Source organism: Anolis sagrei, chromosome 5, assembly GCF_037176765.1.
Source record: "Anolis sagrei isolate rAnoSag1 chromosome 5, rAnoSag1.mat, whole genome shotgun sequence".
Taxonomy (NCBI): domain Eukaryota; kingdom Metazoa; phylum Chordata; class Lepidosauria; order Squamata; family Dactyloidae; genus Anolis; species Anolis sagrei.
In genome coordinates, this window is record NC_090025.1 from 59,003,035 (window position 1) to 59,020,631 (window position 17,597).

Below are 17,597 nucleotides of genomic sequence, written 5' to 3' on the forward strand. Positions count from 1 at the left end.
ACACCTGCAAGGTCATGTGAATGGCATGATTGCATGGACAACGAAGGAAAGCCTCATATGGAAGATATAACATTGGCCTGTGTCTTTTTTTATCACTTTGGGCCACTGGCGCTGGGTCAAGCTGGTGCTCCTGAGTTGCTCTGCTGTACATTTTTGAGGAGGGTCTTTGGTTATTAAGCCCACTCGCCCAACAAAGGGGTCACTATTTAAGCCACCCATGAGGACAATTATGGAGTGTTTTGGATTTCAGATATTCAATGCTCCAAAGGATACAAGGCTGCATATCATATTCTATGATTCGATATCTCCCTTCATAGAAGTTGTGTGCAACATAACTTTTAATATGCTTGAAACTTAAAAATATAGAGATCTGAAATGTTTGTAAAAATACCCAGCTGAGAAAGAATACTGGAGAGCTTTCTTCATCAGTTCCTCTCCAATTTCAACTGTTGTTCCATCTCGAATGGCAATGCTAGCTGTCTTGAAAGGAAAAGTATTGGGATTTGGTGCCCCTCCAGCCAGGGAGATTAATGACGGGGGAGACCTCTGCATCAGCTCAGCTAAATTCAACAAGACAAAAGAAAAAGGGGGAAATTATACCTAAATCAAATATTAGAAATGTTACTTTCGTTTTAACTTAACCTCTTTATAATAAAACTTTATTTGTATTCTTGAAGGCTTTCATGGCTGGAATCATTGGGTTGTTGTAGGTTTTCTTGGGCTATATGGCCATGTACTAGAGTCATTCTCTCCTGACGTTTCACCTGCATCTATGGCAAGCATCCTCAGAGGTAGTGAGACCTCACAACCTTTGAGGATGCTTGCCATAGATGCAGGTGAAATGTCAATAGAGAATGCCTCTAGGACATGGCCATATAGTCCAAAAAATCCTACAACAACCCAAACTTTATTTGCATCCTGCCACCATCTCCCAAGAGGGACTCAGCGTGGCTTACAAAAGCACGAAGAAGTGCAACAGAACACACAAGGCACAGTAAAATACATATAACCGTGTCAATTTATATAAAACAAATATTTATAAAACAGCATATAAAACTCATTCAAGTTTAAATAAAATCCTCAACAAAATGCAGCAATAGCTGTGGATTAAAATATGGCTGTATCAATTTCAGTCACATAAAATGAAGAGGCCAAACTATTTGCTTGGTCCTCAAGTATTAACTGATGTTTAATCATGTTCGAAGGCCTGCTCGAAGAGCCATATTTTCATTTTTTTTCCAAAAATACTGGAGTGTGAGGGTTTAGCCTAATTTCTCTGGGGAAGGCATTCCAAATTTGAGGGGCTACCACCGAGAAGGCCCTCTACCTCGTCCCCACCAACCACTTTTGAGACAGAGGTTGGGACCGAGAGGAGGGCCTCCCCGGCAGATCTTAGAGCCCGTGCCAGTTCATAGGGGGAGATGTGGTCACAAAGATAGGTTGGACCCAAATCGTGTAGGGCTTTGTAGGTAATAATCTGCACTTTGAATCGGGACCAGAAACTGTTGGGAGCAGTGGAGCTGCTTTAATAGGGGTGTGGTATGCTCCCTATAAGGAGCCCAGGTTAGTAATCTGGCTGCCGACCTTTGTGCTAATTGCAGTTTCCGAGCCGTCTTGAAAGGCAGCCCCACTTAGAGAGCATTGAAGTAATCTATTCTAGATGCAACTAAGGTATGGATCACTGTGGCCAAGTCAGACTTCTCGAGGTACGGTCTCAGCTGGCGCACAAGTGTTAACTGTGTGAAGGCCCTCCCAGCTAATGCTGACACCTGAGCTTCAAGTGTCAGCGCTGAGTTTAAGAGGACCCCCTCAGATTGTGGATCTGTGTCCTCATGGGGAGTGTAACCCTGTTTTGAGCATAGGACTTCATTTGGAGTTCTTACTCACTCTGTTCTGAGCTGCCAGAATGGTAATAAAAGTTGTGAAATGGAACAAAAGAGTAATTAAAACATTCCTTTTAAAATGCCAAGATATTGATATGATTCTCAGATGGTGCATAGGAGGTGATTCAATGGGTTCCCCTTATTTTCTATTACAGCAGTGGTTCTCAACCTGTGGGTTCCCAGATGTTTTGGCTTTAAACTCCCAGAAGTCCTAACAGCTGGTAAACTGTTATAATATAGCCTCTGTATTGAAAACTATATTATCTCATAAAAAGACTGGATAGGGCTCTGGATAGAAATCCAGAGCCCTATTAGTAACCTAAGGGTAACATATAGTAACACAGAATACATACTTACTGAGAACTCTTATTGGTGATGCTTTTCTTGCTGCACTTACTGCAGTAATAAATCGTGAATAATTCATTGCTAATAGGCTAGGTACCAGAGTCAGCTTCTAAATAAAATGGACCCAGGCTAAAATAAAACAAAAACAAATAGGAAATATCATCTCTCAAATAAAAAGTAAGCTATTTTCCATATCATAGCCCTTCCATAGAGAATGGACCACCCCCTATTACTCATTACCTGGATACAATTTATTCAAAATTCATACATATTCAACTCAGTTATGTGTCCATGATGCAATCTCATATTGAAAAGGCAGGAAATAGTCAAAGCATAAAAACACACACGCAAATGTCAACTTGTCATCCCCATTAAATGTAAGAAACAAGCCCTCTGTTCAAAAGCACAGCAGCAAATGGAGCTAATTGTATGGTTACTGATTAGGTAGTGCCATGAAGAAATTTAATTGTGCTTCTTAATCGGTCAGAACCAGTGAACACTGCAATTGACACATGATTAACCTCCATTAATAAATGTGTCTTAAAAGGGTCTTAAAAGCATCATTTGAAAAAGACAGGAGCAAAACACAGTTACATAAGATTGGTAAAAAAACAGTAATTATGTACACAAAAGTTGGCTTCTGGTATTCTAATGAAGCAAGAGCTCTGCTTTCTTTTGCAATATCATAAGATATTGATGTCTTTTCTAAATGTAATGCTTCCCATGATCGGGAGAAGCCCCTATCTGCTCACCTGCTCCTGTTAGGCTCCCAAATTTTCTCTTCTAGATACCTTGCTAGTTAACTTCCAGCCTTAGCACACCACAAAGTTGTGTTGGAGCACTAAGGTCTCTTCCACACAACTGTATAAAATCCCACCTTATCTGCTTTGAACTGGAATATACGGCAGTGTGAACTCAGGTAACCCAGTTCAAAGCAGATATTGGGGGATTTTCTGCCTTGACATTCTGGGTTTTATGACTGTGTGGAAAGTCTCTTAGAGATGCCCATAAACACTTCCAGGAGCAGTAATGGGTGTAGAAAGACACTGATAAGGGGTCCTTACTGGATGTGGCTATGCGATTTGAGAAATTTGAAATGTATCAGTTTAAAATCAGTTTAAGACAGAAATTGAAAAGCCTTGCCCAACTGGAAAGGATTTTTAAAAAACACAGGCCGTGAGAGAGTGGAGTTAACATTTCCAACAGAACTCTTGCTTTGATCAGCTGGCATAATGGGAAAAACATGAACGTGGATTTCTCAGTCAGTCAACCAGAGAATGCCTAGATTTCAAACTATGAACCTATGGGACACAGCTAAGAAGCAAGTACCCTTCTGTCTTCTTACTTGTTGAAAATATCTGAAACTGCTCTAAGATGATCAAGTCTCTTAATCATCTGCCAGAGAACAGATGGGGCCTTTCTTAAATATATGGAATCCAAACTCATTGGACTCATAATATTAACATTACACTCACTGAAATCAACTGGACAAAGTGAATCATGGATTTTAATGGTTATAGTCCATTAAATAGGTTTAACTTTGACTAATTCTGAATCCAGTCTGGGATTTTTGCAGAATGAGGCAGGGATGCATAAAGTTATATGCTACTTTGTGGAATGACACTGCAAAGTATTGTATCTATTCACTTCTTTTCCTATGATTTATGAATGCATATGAAATGAATCTGAGTTGAATTTGATAATCAATTATTGTGTTATTAAAATGTTCTAAATCTCATCCACATAACTCTAGATACGTTCTCTGTAGCAAGGTTGTTGTGAGTTTTCCAGGCTGTATGACCATGTTCCAGAAGCATTCTCTCCTGACGTTTCACCCACATTTATTGCAAGCATCCTCAGAAGTTGTGAGGTCAGCTGGAAATGAGGCAAGTGGGGTTTAGATATCTGTGGAATGTCCAGAGTGGGAGAAAGAACTCTTGTCTGTTGGAGGCAAGTGTGAATGTTGTAATTGGCCACCTTGATTAGCATTGAATTGCCTTGTAGCTCCAATGCCTGGCCAGTTGTTGCCTGGGGCTGGAATCCTTTGTTGGAAGGTTTTAGCTAGCCCTGGTTGATTCTTGTCTGAAATCCCTGTTTTTTCAGGGTTGCTCAAAAATTTCATTCTCTGATTCCACCCCACTCAGCACTTAATCTCTCAGCCATGATACTGTTTGTAAAATGTGTATTGTGATTGTAATGTTTTTTTTTTTTATGCTTGCTATTGGTTTTAGTTATTTTTATGTATTTTGTGTGTGTTGTAATTTGTATTTTCGGGCTTGTCCCCTGTAAGCCACACTGAGTCCCCCTGGAGAGATGGTGGCGGGGTATAAAATAAAGTTATTGTTATTATTATTATTATTATTATTATTATTATTATTATTTCAAGCAGTTTATAATGATTATTTGATTACTTTTGTCTTATTTTTTTCTGCAATTGATGCATATTTTGTCTGTTCACAGGATCCAAACCGAACCTGATATAATTAAATGAAAGTCTATTTAGACAGTCAGTCACAACAGGTTTCAAATGCTGCACAACCAAAGCTGTTAGGGCTCTGCATAGATTAGCTCTACATTAAAAAATAATGTAAATTTTTCAAATAATCAATACTTTGGAAATCAGAAAATTGCACATTCTGCTGTATTCCTCTGGAAACAGCCAAGGTATTCTGATGTGCCTTTTCCTCTTATTTTTAAGTGAAAGCTAAGGAGCTATTTTAAACAGAACTAAACCAGGCGGGGAGGCGTGACAGATGCTTATAAGTTCTTTGCGGTAAGATCCCATCTTTGTTTCCCTAGTTATATTAAAATAGGTGAAACATTTTAACATACTAACGCTAGCAGTCGTGGAGTGTCATAACATATCACACTAGAAGAGAAGTTTCTGTCTCTGGAAAGAACAAAAGAAAACAGTCTTTCAAAATGTTTCAAAGGGTTTGCTTTTCATTTCACGGTTCCTTCTGTTTTCAAAACAGCCCTATCATCTAATGAAAACATTTTATCTAATACATAAAACTCACTTTGGAAAAAACAAACTGGAGTCTGTTTTAGTAAGACATAAAGGTGTTTGTGTGCCCAAATGTGCCTTCCACATATTGAAAGGATCAAAAACTGCAAAAGAATTTGGGATACGGACAAGAAGACCTTTCATTGAACCTATAGAAAATAACACTATATTAGCCAGGAATGCAGAGCTACATCCTACTTCTGGTTTACAAATTACTCAGAATTTATGGTAATTGCTCTTCTTTCTCGCTCTCTATCTCCCTGTTGAATATCTTTCTTTGTATGTAAAAGCATTATCTGTATTTATTGGGGAGATGAGAAATAAATCCTCAATTCAGCATTCAGTGTAATATTTTATTTATTTTTGCAACATAAATGTCCTCTGAAAAGAATTTTTTCATAATTCAAGATTGAAAAAAAAACCACATTTGAAATCTCAGTGGAAAAATAATTTTGTGCATTATCACGGGCTTTCTAAGGTATGTTTCCATTCTATCAGGAAAAGGGAAATAAGGCTTTTCCTTCAGTATTGTTACCATATAAATGGATTATAACTGTTTGAACAGTATACTTTTTGTATTATTCCTGGATAAGGCTGGCAAATAGAAAAGAAATTAGGTGGGATATGTGTGTTTTTATACCCCCGACATTTTATCGACAACGAAGAAAAGTGTGGCCAAGCAACACACCGTGGTCAAAATGGCAAGAAGTATGAGTGAGGAAAGCTGAATAGGAAGCAAATCCATTTGAAATGAAGTGCTGGAGGAGAGATCCACTAATATTTTGCATTGCTGAAAAGACAGCAAACCATGCCTGAACTCTTCCTAGAAGCCAAGGTGACTGAGGCCCCTTCCACACAGCTGAATAAAATCCCACATTATCTGCCTTCAACTGGAAATATATAACAGTGTGGACTCAGATAACCCAGTTCAAAGCAGATATTGTGGGATTTTCTGCCTTGATATTCTGGGTTATATGGCTGTGTGGAAGGGCCCTAGGACTGTTGTACTTTGTCATAGTGTGGTTTACAGCTCACTGATGCACATTAGAAGCTCTATTTTGGTTGGTATCCTCCAATTTTGGTTATCTTGGGACCCTTCTACAGAATATCAAGGCAGAAAATCCCACAGTATCTGCTTTGAACTGGGTTAACCGAGTTCACACTGCCATATATTCCAGTTCAAAGCAGATAATGTGGGATTTTATTCAGGTGTGGATGGGGCCTTGGTTTAAAGCCCTGCAGAGCGCATTCATGGTATGTATCTATGTATCGTATAAACACTGCCTTTCCAAGCTAACTTTAATCCACAGTAAGTGATCAGTGTAGATGTGCCCACAGAGTCACCATAAGTCAAAGTTAACTTGACCGCAGTTAACAACGTGAATGAGGAAGAACAGACAAAACTTTGTGAACCTCAGCAGTTTGCCTAAACCTAGAGGTCATGACATGATGCTGCCATCTCTTTCTCTTTACTCCTGGAACTAACATCTGCATGTTGAAACCCATTTCAGTAGTCAGCATGAGCTGAGGAAAAAAAAAAGAGTTTTTTTTCATGTCAGGAGCAACTTGAGAAACTGCAAGTTGCTTCTGTTGTGAGAGAATTGACTGTTGTGAGAGGGAGGCTTCTCTCATGTCTCCGCATGAGAAGCTGGAGCCAGATAATCTGGGATAAACAGAAAACCTGGGATCAGGTCCTGGGATATAGATAAGTATAGATCCAGCCTCAAGGCGCTTCCAGACAGGCTCTTTATCCCAGGATCTGCTCCCAGGTTTTCTGTTTTAAACTGGATTATAGGAGTCTGCAGTGCCAGATAATCTGGGATAAAAAGAAAACCTGGGATCAGATCCTGGGAAATAGGCCCTGGTTGGAAGAATCCATAGTGAATTCAGTGGTATCCAACCTTTGGTCTTCCAGGGTTTTGGGACCCCAGCTCCCAGAATTCCTGAGCACTGGAAAAGTTGGCTGGGACTTCTGGGAGTTGGAGTCCCAAACACCTGCAGGAACAAAGGTTGGGACATCAGTCTTGGGGCCCTTCCATACAGTCCTATATCCCAGAATATCAAGGCAGAAAATCCCATGTTATCTGCTTTGAACTGGGATATATGGCAGTGTGGACTCAGATAACCCAGTTCCAAGCAGAAATAGTGGGATTTTCTGTGTTGGGATATAGGGCTGTGTGGAAGGGTCTTGGGATATAGGGCTGTGTGGGGCCCCTTCCACATAGTTGAATAAAATCCCACATTGTCTGCTTTGAACTAGGATATATGGCAGTGTGGACTCAGATAACCCAGTTCCAAGCAGATACAGTGGGATTTTCTGTCTTGATATTCTGGGATATAGGGCTGTGTGGAAGGGCCTTGGGATATAGGGCTGTGTGGGGCCCCTTCCACACAGTTGAATAAAATCCCACATTGTCTGCTTTGAACTGGGATATATGGCAGTGTGGACTCAGATAACCCAGTTCCAAGCAGATACAGTGGGATTTTCTGTCTTGATATTCTGGGATATAGGGCTGTGTGGAAGGGCCTTGGGATATAGAGTAGTGTGGGGCCCCTTCCACACAGTTGAATAAAATCCCACATTGCTTTGAACTGGGATATATGGCAGTGTGGACACAGATAACCCAGTTCCAAGCAGATACAGTGGGATTTCTTGCCTTGATTTCTGTGTGGATGGGCCCTGGAAGGGCCTCCAGAATATCAAGGCAGAAAATCCCACAATATCTGTTTTGAACTGGGTTAACTGAGTCCAGACTCACGATAACGTGGGATTTCCTGCCTTGATATTCTGGAATATAGGGCTGTGTGGAAAGGCCCTGGGAGGCAGGTCTAGAGAATCAGAAGTGACGTTTGGGGCCATAAAGAGAAACGGAGAAAAGGATCTCCTCTCCATATTTTAGGAAAGGGAAAGCATGCAAAGGCTCTCTCCCACCGGGGCCGACAAAGGCGTGCAGGCACACAAGCCACGCGCATGAAGGCGGCTCGCTTTAGGATCCCTTGCGCAGGCGCAGAGGGAAGCTTTCTGCCTCTTACCTGCCCAGGCCGGAAGGAAAGAAGGGCCAAACCCCTCCCGCCCCTTTCCTCTCGCTCCTCCTGAGCCTTACCTTTGAACTCCAGGGGCAAAGAACGTGTAGAGCAAGTCAGCGCTGTGCAGGCAAACAGCGCATGATCGGGAAGGCTTCCCAAATGCGCGGAAGACGTCACTCCACGCTCCCTCCCCTGGCACCTCTTCGGAAACCACAACAGCCAGGATTCCATAGCACTGAGCCAGGGCAGTTGAAGCGGTGTCAAACTGTATTCATTCATTCATTCTACAGTGTACTAAGGGTTGGCCTGATGCACCTTCCTCTCTCTTTAGCCCTTCATTCCTACCTCTGCAAATTCTACAGCACTGCTGGTCACAGCTGACTTCCAGCTGGAGTGCACAAGGGTCAGGGCTTCCCAGTTCTTAATGTCTATACCAGAGTTTTTAAAGCTTGGCTTTGAACCCATCTTTAAATCTCCTTTCCTGCCCACCAACATTCCGTTTTTCGTCCTTAAGTTCGGAGTAGAGCAACTGCTTTGGGAGACGGTGGTCGGGCATCCGGACAACATGGCCGGTCCAGCGGAGTTGATGGCGGAGGAGCACCTCTTCAATGTTGGTGATCTTTGCTTCTTCCAGCACGCTGACATTTGTCCGCTTTTCATCCCAAGAGATTTGCAGGATTTTTCGGAGGCAGCGCTGATGGAATCGTTCCAGGAGTTGCATGTGATGTCTGTAAACAGTCCGTGTCTTGCAGGCATATAGCAAGGTTGGGAGGACAGTAGCATTATAAACAAGCACTTTGGTATCCCTACGGATGTCCTGGTCCTCAAACACTCTCTGCTTCATTCGGAAAAAAGGCTGCACTCACAGAGCTCAGGCATGATTCTACAATGTAGAATCATGCCTGACTACAGTGTACATCAGGCATGGGCAAACTTTGTCCCTCCCGGTGTTTTGTATTTCAAGTCCAAAACACCTGGAGGGCCGAAGTTTGTCCATGTCTGATCTAGTTTGATGCACTGTTTTTAACTTGATTTATGTTTAATTGCAGTGTATAATTATAATTATTTGTACAGGCATTGAATTTTGCCATTACTTCTGTGTAAGCTGCTTTGAGTCCCCCTCGGGGTGAGAAAAGCGGTAAACAAATACTGTAAATAAATAAATATGTGAAATATACAGGGAGATTGTCCCATCTCTTAGATAGCTCGTTAAGGTAAAGGTAAAGGTTTCCCTCTGACAAGTCCAGTTGTGTTTGACTCTCGGGGTTGCTGCTCATCTCCATTTCTAAGCCGAAGAGCTGGTGTTGTCCGTAGACACCTCCAAGGTCATGTGGCTAACATTACTGCATGGAGTGCTGTCAACTTCCCGATGGAGCGGAACCCATTAATCTACTCACATTTGCATGTTTTCGAACTGCTAGGTTGGTAGAAACTGGGGCTAACAGCAGGAGTTGACATTGAGATAATCAGATAATCTGGGATCAGATCCTAGGATATAGGGCAGTGTGGAAAGGGCCTCTGTTAACCACAACTCTCAAGCAACTAGCCAAAAATGTGAAGAATTCATACTTTATATAAACATTAAAATACATAATACAGTAAAACTGTATTAAATTAAGTTTGCCATTGTATCAATTTACTTGTAAATACTATGTTTCAATATTAAGATCAAGTCGGTACAGAATTTATGGTGTAGTAGTGTAGTACAGGGTTCCTCAAACTTTTTAAACAGAGGGCCAGGCCACTGTCCCTCAAACTGTTGGAGGACTGGATTATAATTTGAAAAAGACATGAATGAATTCCTATGCACACTGCACATATCTTATTTGTAGTGCAAAAACACTTAAAAACAATACAATAATTAAAATGAACAATTGTAACAAATATAAATTTATTAGTATTTCAATGGGAAGTGTGGACCTACTTTTGGCTGATGAGATAGGATTGTTGTTGTTGTTGTTGTGTGCTTTCAAGTCATTTCAAACTTAGGTTGACCCTGAGCGAGGGCCGAGTAAATGACCTTGGAGGGTCGTATCTGGCCCTCGGGCCTTAGTTTGAGGACCCCTGGTGTAGTATATAGAGCAGGTATGGGCAAACCCAGTCCCAGGGGCCATATTTGGCCCCTTGCGCTCTTTTCTCAGGCCCTCTCTCTCACCATCCTTCCTTCTTTCGCTCTTTCCTTCCCCTTTCCCTCCCTTCCTCCTTCTCTCCCTCCCTTCCATCCTTTTGTCCTTCCTTCCTTCCCTCTTTCCTCACTCCTTCCCTGTCTTTCTCCTTCCTTCCTTCCCCTTTGTCTTTCTTTCCTTCTCTCTTTCCTCCTTCCCCCTCCCTCCCTCCCTCCAATCCCTTCCACCCTTCCACCCTTCCATCCATCCATCCTTCTCTTCCTTCTTCCCTTCCTTCTTTTTTTCCTTCCCCCTTTCCTTCTGGGGGATGTTTAGCTGGGAGAAGAGAAAGAGAGGGAACATGAGAACCAGGTTTCAAGATGTAAAGAGTGTCCCATTGTGGAGGAGGAGGAAAACTGACTTTCTGCTGCTTTAGAGGCCAGGGCACAAGGGGGCAATGGTTTGAAATGACAGGGAAGATATTTGACTGAAAAGATTAGGAAGAACTTCCTGAGAATAAGAACTGTTGGAGAGTGACATAGGCTGCCTGGGATAGTGGTGGAGTCGCCTTCTCTGGAGGCTTTCCACAGAAGCTGTCTGGTGGAAGTACTTTGATTAGGTCTTCCTGCATGGCAGGTAGTTGGAACGGATGGCCCTTGGAGGGGTCTCTTCCAGCTGTAGGATTCTAAGATTCTACATCAAGAGTACGCAGTACAGAGTCTAATGGACACACTTTTTCTCTCCTGTCCACCATCTCATCCTGACCAAGGCCAACCATTTTGGAATCCAAACATTTCCCAGCTTTCCTTCACTTTCTGCCTCTGAAAGAGAAGAGGAAGGGGAGGAAAGGGCAGGGAGGGGACTTGGGGAGAACTCCTTCCCTTCGAGCCTGCCCACCCCGCTCCATCCGACATGCAGCCCCAAGTTAGAAAGTTTGCCCATGCCTGATATGGAGTATAGTATGAGTTAGGCCTATTTTAATAGTAACTTGCAAGCAACCAGAAACTACATCATCATCATCATCATCATCATCATCATCATCATCATTTTGTGAATTTTAACCTACATTTTACCTGTGTGTATCTTGTTATATGTATTTTAATAGTGTCCTGTTTTATCTCTCTATTTTAACCATGTTGTACCACACCTCAAGCTGCAAGAAGAGGCAGGTGATTATTATTTTACTGACAGAAAAAACACAGTATGTCACAGCAAATGAGATCTATATGCTGGACTTCGTATTACAAAAACACAAGTCAAACACTTCCCAAGCGTCTAGGACCGTGTGATGTATTTTCGAATGATACGCGCAGATCCAAGTAAGGTGGCCTTTTATAGTTGACAGATCATGATTTTTGTCAATGTTTATTATTTCCAAATGCCAGCTGAGATCTTTTGGCATGGCACCCAGTGTGCCAATGACCACTGGGATCACCTATACTGGTTTATGCCAGAGCCTTTGCAGTTCAATTTTGAGGTCCTGATAACGGCTGAGTTTTTCCTGTTGTTTTTCCTCAATGCGACTGTCACCTGGTATGGTGACATCAATTATTACTATTATTATTATTATTATTATTATTAGTAGTAGTAGTAGTAGTAATATTCTTATTACATTAATACAGCATCTAGCAAATAACGGAGAGTCTTCTGTATATAATTCATTTCATTTGATCACTAGATGTCGCTCATGCACTTTTCATTTAGAACCGAGAACAAGCAAACCCAGGCAAAAAATATATATATTTGTGAGCTTCTTATTCCATTTGATAGTAATTGCTTCACTGCAGGCAGTTTGTGAAACTGGAAGGAAGGAGTCCTGCCTGAGCTATTACAAGCCTGGAATTTCATTGCGAGGGCTAATTCCAGTCAGGATCCATTAGGGGTTAGCAATATAACCAAACAGAGAGTGTAGACAATGATATTGTTAGCTGGGCATTACAAATGTGTGCATATGTAAGGCTTGCTTTGACATCGGTAAGGCTATGATAGATGATCAAAGAAAGAGCTTTGATATGATAAAGACAAGCCTGCCACAGATCTGCAAGCTGCTGCTATAAGCATTTATTCAGTATCAGCTGTCAACCAGGCACCATTCCGGGCCCAGCTGGTGTTTTGCTTTAATAGGGCTACCCTTGCGTGGCCAGCCACCTTTTGCTGCTCATTGGAATCCTATTAGTAATTCTGTCCTGCAGATGAAAGCTCCCTGTGAAAACTATTTTTGGCTCCTCTAAGGGATAGACATTACTAGGAAGTCTGTGACTTGAGCTGTTCGATGGAAAGAGGTGTTTGATGGCAATATGGATGCTATCTGAAATTGATAGCACCTGCATTGTTGGTTTTTTTTGAAGCAAATATTAGTTGGCCATATATTAAGGTTGCTTTAGCATTGGATGCCTGTACCAGCAGAGGGTTGGACTAGATCAGTGGTTCTCAACCTGAGGTTCCCAGATGTTTTTGGCCTACAACTCCCAGAAATCCCAGCCAGTTTACCAGCTGTTAGGATTTCTGGGAGTTGAAGGCCAAAAACATCTGGGGACCCCAGGGATCCTTGAGAATACACTTTGACATCACTTGAACTCCCAGGGTTCAGAGTTGTAGGTTCCTGAGGCACCAGCATTCTTTGGCAGGGAAGGCTAAAGACTCAGTAGTACTATGAAATCCTGGATGTCTCACAAGACCTTTAACCTTCTCAGTCTAAAGACTTCATCCCACTAAACATATCAAGTATTTGGAAGAGTCAGTTTACCATATAGCTCAGGCATACTCTGTTTTGAAATTAAATGGATGATTTTCCTACCTCCACCACACGTTAGCAAACTATCCATTTTATTCAGGAGTTCCCAGTTGATTTGCCATCACATTATAGAGAGTTGTTTCTGCCTCCTCTCCTGGACAATGATTTTTGTTCCTGGGTTATAAATGTCATTTCCTAATTGGTTCTGTCATAAACACATGGGAAAAGTTTATTAAACTGTAAAAACTTTGTCTTTTCAGGAGGGACATCCTACTATAGCATATTTTGATCTTGTTTCTCAATGATCCTCCTTTGTCTTTCCTTCCCATGTTGGAAGAAGGAAGGAAGGAAGGAAGGAAGGGAGGAAGGAAGGGAGGAAGGAAGGAGATGATGATGATGATGATGAGGAGGTCTCTTCCAACTCTATGATTCTATGATTCTCTCCGATCGCACTAGTGCTTTGGCCAGTGTCACCATTAGCAATGAGCCATGACCATGGATGGCTATCTGTCAAGAGTGCTTTGATTATGTATTCCTGCATGGCAAGAGGTTGGACTAGATCGCTCTTGTGGTCCCTTTCAATTGTATGAGTCTGTGGTCCCATTTAATGCAAATTATCTGCTTTAAACTGTATGGCAGTGTAGACTCATACAATCCAGTTTAAAGCAGATAATCTGCATTCAGAAACTGGATTATATGGTCTGTGTAGATGGGGCCTATGTTAAAATGCAAGCAAAACACCCCTCCATGTTAGCTCATTTTACTAAAACCCCCAAAATAAAATAAGAAAATTACATGATATTACAGCTACTGCTTTTAATGTGTTCCTTCCAAGCTACAGTGCTTGCTGTTCTTTGCCAATCTCACCTTTTCCCCTGTTGATGCATATACTTCTGTGAAAGCCTTACTAAAGAAATGGCCTTGATAATACAGAAGCAAACTTGTTATTTGGAAGAATACATTGTGTGTTCATTTATGTTCAACCACAGATGACAAGAACAACAGCAGCAGGCACTGTTTTAGTCTTTAATCTCTTGTACTTTTCCAGAATTGTAGGTCAGAAGCATCTCAAGGGTCATTTTGTTTAATCCCTGCATTTAGGTTTAATTTGAAAATCTCCTGGACAGCATATAGCAGGTCCTAAACTTTCTTGAATTGGATCTCCATTAAGGCAGCATTAAAACCAGTATATCAATATTCTGGTTTGACATACTTTGGTTGGACAATATTGAGGTCCGACCAACACAACGAGCAAGGCTGGTAGAATGGAAGTCTTATTGGGTAAAGACCAAATGTCAAGTCACAGATTTATGCTTGCTTGAAGTTTAGGACCCACATCATGACAATTTATTTTTGTGCTATTAAACAAATTTTTGTCAGTTAAAATCGTTTTGGAATCAGTGGAGAGCAATGTCTCCTATCTACCTTATATGCAATGTCCAAAATGTTGCATGAGTACTAGACGGGCATAACATTTAGCCTGTGTTTTCTAATGTATTTTCCCTCTTCTACTCTGCAACAACCAGAGTACACTTCCACAGTCCATCAGTGTCTTGTGGAGGCAAAGCAATCCTGGGAACCATCGAGGTTGTGTTTTGAAACTGTGGAACATGCAATACAATCCTGGACCTCCAGCAGAAACTACAGACAGATAACACCAGGATCCTCTTTTGCTTCAATTGGCCACCAACTGGTTGTAGGGAGGCACTGCAGCACCATTGATTGTGTGTTAGTATGTATATACAATGTGTTGTTGCACAAAGAAGTTCTTATGCCATGATCTTGAAAGAACACACACTGATATAACAGAAAGGTATACCAATGGAGGTAATGCTGGCCAATATGATTTCAGGGTTCCTGTGAGGTTTATGGGCTGTATAGCCATGAATAGTAGACCTGGGTAACAACGCAAAAATTTGTTTCTAAAATCGATTTGTATTTGGGGGGTTTTTGCGTTTCGATATTTAAAATAATTACAAAATTTTCCTTTGAAAAAGTTCAGTATTTACGAAATTTCGTTAATTTCGTTAATTTCGTTTTTAGAATATTTTTTTGAATTTTTTTGAAATATTTATTTATAAATATTTTTTGAAATATTTAAAAATGGAAAATTAACAATGCTTGCCCTGTTGTGGAGCGAACACAGCCACAGGACAGGGACAAACTCACACACACAGGCACACAAGGGTCTTTTCTTTTTTTAGAATATTTTTTGAATTTTTTGAAGCATAAAAGAAAGATATTTTTCAGAAATATTTAAAAATGGAAAATTAACAAAATGCTTGCCCTACCCTGTTGTGGGGCGAAAACAGGGCAAAGCCTCCCCGCTGCTCCCAGCAATGAATGAATGAATGCAAGCACAAGCAATGAATGAATGAATGCAAGCAAGCAGCCAAGAGCCAACCAAGCCTCCCTCCCGCACCTCCCGTCTCCTTCGCAATGAGCAATGCGGCCACGCGGAGCTGCTTTTAAAGGGCAGCCCGCCCAATAACAATGAGCCACGGTGCTTGGGAGCATCGGATTGGCTCCCGGCGCACCCAGCATCCTCCATCCCTAAAACGTCATTTCCGAAACGGGCGGAAGCCCGTAAAAAAGCTGGAGGATGCCGTTTCGATATTTAAAAACACTTCCGGGTTTGAAAATATGTTTTGTAATCGTTTTGTAATTGTTAAAAATAACGAATATTTAACGAATTACAAAATTAACGAACGAAACCGCCCAGGCCTAATGAATAGCATTCTCTCCTAACATTTTGCCTGCATCTGTGACCGGCATCTTCAGGCCCCTTCTACACAACTGTAAAAAAAGCAACATTGAACTGGATTATATGGCAGTGTAGACTGAGATAATCCATTTCAAAGCAGATACTGTGGATTATCTGCCTTGTGGAATGTCCAGGCTGGGAGAAAGAAATGTAATTACAGTTGTATCCATGGATTCAACCATCCATGGCTTGAAAATATCCCCTCACTTGAAAAAAATTTCCAAAAAGCAGATTTTGATCTTGCTATTTCACATGAGGGACACGATTTTAGTATGCCACTGTACTTAATGGGAGTTGAGCATCCATAGATTTTTGTATCTATGGGGAGTACTGGAACCAAAGCCCAGCAGATACCAAGGGCCCACTGTGGACTCATTGGAGTTGCAGAGCGGAAAATGGGTTTCGACATGAACATTTTTCTCTGGATTTTCATTGCACATTGGATTATATCACGCACCATTATTTTAGTCATTTACTGGAGCCTACATTGGGGAAGAGGAAGAAATTGAACTAAGTTTCTATATCACTATTTATTTCCCACTTTTGCTGCCACGGCCTTGCCTTTCTCCTGATGTAGGGATTCAGGGTGGCTAACAGCAAGCATGACATGATACAATTAAAACAGGGCAGATGCATTAACATGTGAATTAAAGAACATTAAAGAACAATTAAAGTTTTGTGTCTGGGGATATAAAAATATTAAAATACGTTCAAAACTACACTTAAAAGCTAGACAGCTCTTAGGCTTGTGCATGTTGGCTAAACCACAATCCATTTCTGCTGGCCGAATTCTGGGAGACCCACGGATCTGTTTATGTTCGCCTCCTGAAAATGGGCGAGTTGCCGGATAGCTGTTTTTGATCTACAGCCAAAAGATGTGAGAAGACTTGGCCAATTGGCGGCAGTGGGGAACTTACAAGGCTCCCCTTTCCATTCCTGGGACCCTTTCCTTTCTTCCCTTCAAGGGAGCCTGGGTTTGAGCAACAGAGTTAAGGAAGCATGCACCGCGTACTCCCGAATAGAAGGGAAGAAGCCACGCCTGACAGCCACGTGAGCCATTTCAGGTGAAAAAAAAAGGTAGCTGAGCCCTTGCCATTATAGTTACACAAACAAGCCAGATTAGCCAAAGTGAACTGCCTGATCCGAATCCATTCACAAGCATAATCCCACTCTCACCTTCTTCAGCAGCCTCGCTGTCATAATTCTATAAACACCTGATGACAGAGGTATGTTTTCACCAAAAATGAAATTCCTGGAATGTGTACAAAGATGCTATTTCTGGAACTGCTCCAAGTTTAACCCAGTCTTGCCTACTTCTGGACACTCCTTGCTGCCACGGCCTTGCCTTGCTTTTGCCTTCCCTTCCCCACTTTTGTGCCTGATGCCTTGCTTTCTACCATCCTATAATCCCATGTTGACACCGCTGTTGCCGTACTGGATTTCCTTGCTCTCTCCCTTGTGTGATACCATGCTCCTTGCCTTTGACACAACACTTGTTTGCCTCCTCTTTAAAAAGCACCAGTTGCACTGAGTGACTGGGCATCTTTTGAGGCATAGTCAGTGGACACAGAAACTAACTTTATATAACAGTAGACACAGGCAGCAGTGGGGAGGAGTGGGGAGAAAATGAAAAGAGAAGAAGGAGATGACTGGTGTGGGACTGGATAGGTAGATTGAAGAAGAGGAAAATGAGTTGGCAGTAAAGTCTCAGGGAAATAGGAACAGTGCTTTG

At 41.6% G+C, this 17,597-nt stretch overlaps 1 protein-coding gene across 2 annotated transcripts in view; it reads right to left on the bottom strand.

Annotated features, from left to right (window-relative positions):
- The window catches only part of LOC132776736 (kynurenine/alpha-aminoadipate aminotransferase, mitochondrial-like), a 29,191-nt gene extending 20,749 nt beyond the window's left edge, over positions 1–8,442 (bottom strand). Inside the window, exons 1-3 of one of the 2 annotated variants that reach the window (XM_060778713.2) lie at positions 8,340–8,442; positions 2,241–2,357; positions 392–560 (exon numbers count right to left, since the gene is read on the bottom strand). In XM_060778713.2, coding sequence (XP_060634696.2) covers positions 392–560; positions 2,241–2,307 — 236 coding nt within the window. In that variant the 5' untranslated portion in view covers positions 2,308–2,357; positions 8,340–8,442. The other variant, XM_067468721.1, reaches the window with a different exon arrangement.
- Between the last annotated feature and the right edge of the window lie 9,155 nt (positions 8,443–17,597).